General features: G+C 43.5%; 1 protein-coding gene across 1 annotated transcript in view; it reads left to right on the top strand.

Annotated features, from left to right (window-relative positions):
- The window catches only part of BAMBI (BMP and activin membrane-bound inhibitor), a 1,545-nt gene extending 775 nt beyond the window's left edge, over positions 1-770 (top strand). Inside the window, 1 exon segment of the mRNA XM_009329105.1 lies at positions 1-770. This exon segment is cut by the window's left edge and continues 9 nt beyond it. Within this exon segment, the coding sequence (XP_009327380.1) occupies positions 1-390 (390 nt within the window). The 3' untranslated portion in view covers positions 391-770.
- Positions 771-3,610: the final 2,840 nt, after the last annotated feature.

Below are 3,610 nucleotides of genomic sequence, written 5' to 3'. Positions count from 1 at the left end.
AGCAGGAATCTCATCACCAAGGTACAGGAATTGACCTCTTCGAAAGAGTTATGGTTCAGGGCAGCTGTAATTGCTGTTCCTATAGCTGGTGGGCTAATCTTGGTGCTCCTTATCATGCTGGCCTTGCGGATGCTCAGGAGTGAAAATAAGAGACTGCAAGATCAACGACAGCAAATGCTCTCCCGTTTGCACTATAGTTTTCATGGACATCATTCGAAAAAAGGGCAGGTGGCAAAATTGGACTTGGAATGCATGGTGCCTGTGACTGGTCACGAGAACTGCTGCATGACCTGTGATAAAATGAGACATTCAGACCTCAGCAATGATAAAATTCTTTCGCTAGTCCACTGGGGAATGTACAGCGGACATGGGAAGCTGGAATTTGTATGACCAATTATTTTTTAATCTGAGCTAAACTTACTCTCTGAACTCTTGAAGGCCTTTGGGTTCTGCTGGACAGGAGCACTTTATCTTAAAACAAACTCTCGTAAATCATCTTTGAGAAACAAAGGACCTCTGCAAACAGAATCTTGGATATTTCTTCTGAAGGATTCCAAAAGTTGTCTTATTTGCACAGAGTAAAATACACTCAAATGTATTGTTTGCTTTAAAGTTATGAAAGCAAAAATTAGAAGTTGTAAACACTGTCACCAGGGTTATCTGAACTGTAGGGAGCTGAGAACTGAGTTATTATAATAAACTGTATGCAAGCTCCTATGTTTCCTGACTTATTGTAAAGATTTTTTAAAATATATATATTTTGTCTGAAACTTGTGTGTGACTTTTTTTGTTTTGGAAAATGATTTTTTTTGAGGGGGGGGGCGGGGGGTGGTGGGAAACAAATCAGGGTGATATGCATGGTAATGCCATGCATAACAACTGGATTATGAAAACAAGAGTCTATTTTCCTACTCTGTGAGGGAAAGTAGGTGGTTATTCCAGAACAAGGGTGGCAGATGTATTGTTTTAATACTTCAAGTAGCAGTGAACCCACATCCTCAATTCTTGGCTATTGCATTTTGCTCACAACCTGGGTGAATTCTTCTGCAGCTTTGTGTGATAACTATTTCTTCCTCTCTGTTAATGAAGTGCTTCCTCTTTCTGTGCAAAGCATGTCAGAAAGTGGGTCCTAATTCTTCATAGCTGGTTTTCCTCCCTCGTCTCACAATTCTTGTTTTCTGTGATCTTTTGTCCTTTTGTACCTTTTACTCTCAAATATATTTTTTTTTTTTTGGTGGGGTGGGTGAGAAGGGGAGGGAACCCCCAAAACCATGATGCCTATTCTGCTGTGTATATTTTTTTTCCTGATGATAACACCTCTGGGCACAGTAGAAAACATCTGCCTCGCTCTCCTCTAGTGTAACTCGGTATCACATGTTGCTACTTTTGTGTGGGACTGAAGAATCAACAGTGTGCTCGCTTTAATCTCTGGCTCCTCCTTTATGCTATTGTTGCATAGGTGACTTTTCTTGCCTGCCAGTATTTGTGCACTTAGTTGTTTCTTACTCCTTCAGCTGGTTGGCTTCACTTGATCATTTCATTTATTCAATGCCTAGTTGCTAAAAACAAACAAAACCTCTGGATTATCCAAGGAGCTTACTGTATTTATTTTCCTTGCTTTATTAGACTTTGTTGCAGTAATTAAAGTAGACTTGCTTAAAAGGCAGATGCCACATCATGGTGAAAGGAAGGGTCTGGAATGCTGCTGCATGAGATAAAACTTGGCAAGAGTCTAGTATTCATCTATGTTTTAAATAGCTTTAGAAATGCTTCTGCCTCCTGTTCTGGTTGTAAAATTGAGCCTCTACTGTTGCCACCAGTGAAAAGGGGATGATGGCACAAATGGGGTTACAACAACCTTGCAGCAATGCTCTCCGATCTTGTATACTGCTTACGATGGTAGATTGCTCTGGGATATGCAGCCTGAAATGCAAAGGGATGTAAGCAAGGGAAACCTGCCCCTCTAAGGCACAAGCTGGCGTTCCTGAAAGTACGCTTAAACTATGTGGTAGGCTTGTTGGAGATAAGTTGGTTGCTTGGCTGTGCAAACAGAGGTATTGATATTGCAAACTTACCCATACAGTCAAACACTCACACAAGCCGAGTGCGGTGAGAGCCTTGGGAATGCCAAGGTCCTACCATGCCCGTTCCCAATATTAAAGTGTAGTTTAGAAGGATTAGTTTCATCTATGTACCTCAAGCTGCTGACTCTTCTTACTTCCTCGAAGTGCCTGGAGAGTTGCTTTTAATGCAGAGAACTATGTTCTCTGATTTCTACCTTTTTCTGCTGCTAAAGTTTAAGAAATTTCGGGGCTGCAACTGCTGTTGGAATCTGGCCTGTGGTCTTCTGGCTGACCTTTCAAAGTGCTGCTTTCCTATAAGAGCTCTGCCCTTCCTCTGCACTGATCTGAAAGTCTAGGGCAGTTGTCTGCTCTGCCAAGTGTATTATTTTTGGGAATGACTGGCTGGGAACTTGGTGCTGAAAGAGAGAAACCCAAAATACTGTCTGTCAGGCATAGCTGCACCAGTAGTTATGATGACTAGACAAGTAAGAAGATCTGATGGCTAAACCTTTCAAGTGCTTTCTCCAGCGATCTGGGGGAGTGTGTTGTATAGTCATTTAAGCATCCTGTAACCTTCACCACTCATTTGTTGCTTATTTGAATACATAAGGACCTATTTATGCTTGCCATTAAAAGGCTAGTAAGACCAGGATACTCTAATTGGCCCCTTGCTGTGGAGATGTTTTAAAGAAGAAAAGAGATTGTTTGCCTTCCCCTGCAGTCCCGGGAGCAGGGCCACGGAGTCGCTGGGGACGGCGCGGCACTCTGGTTAGCAGCTGCCGTCTCCTGGGGCTGTTCTGTTACCTGGTGTGGTATGTGTGGTTTAGGTGTGGTAGCTGATATGGCCTAGAAGTTTTTGGCCTGTGAGTATTCTAAGGATGAAATCTGGATTTCCAATTTATTTTAAAGCCCGTGTATTCAGGAAACTATGTTATGAGCTCTGGTGTCTGTCTGGCAGCAGCTATGCGAGTTATGGAACGAGCCCCAAATCTTTTCACTGAAACTGCTGACTGCAGAGTCCGAAGGGTGTCGGAGCAAGCAGTAGCCACCTGCATTGCTAGTAAGTATTTCTGTAGTGGCTGCTTATATCACCTGCAGACCTCAGCAACACCAGCTGTCCATTACACCTTTCAGAAAACCTGTATTCCTGTGACGAAGCGGGACCTTAGTGATGTTCCGTGGCCTTCCCGGCTGCTGGGTGCCGCACCGGCATGGAACAAGGCAGTCCTAGACACCCACTGCATGCCACCTAGTGAGGCAGGGAACAGACATTAATAGCTGAAGAGCCTGGCCAGAGGCTGGAGGCCAAAGAGGTGAGACAGTAAGCTATGGCTATCCTTTTAAAATGCATTTGACTTAGGAGCCTGGATTTTTCATTGTGCTCCGCACTCTCAGATTTCCCCTGCAGACAATAACAAACACTCCTTTCTTTGAAACTGCTGCAAGCCCTGGAGCATAAGAAGGACAACCCTCTCTATTTCTAACTGGAAAAGTCTCTCGGGTCGGAATAAATGAAATCAAACATCCAAGATGTAATTTAGCGTCCC

Source organism: Pygoscelis adeliae, unplaced genomic scaffold, assembly GCF_000699105.1.
Source record: "Pygoscelis adeliae isolate BGI_AS28 unplaced genomic scaffold, ASM69910v1 Scaffold427, whole genome shotgun sequence".
Lineage (NCBI taxonomy): Eukaryota > Metazoa > Chordata > Aves > Sphenisciformes > Spheniscidae > Pygoscelis > Pygoscelis adeliae.
This window is presented reverse-complemented; position numbering and strand designations above follow the sequence as displayed.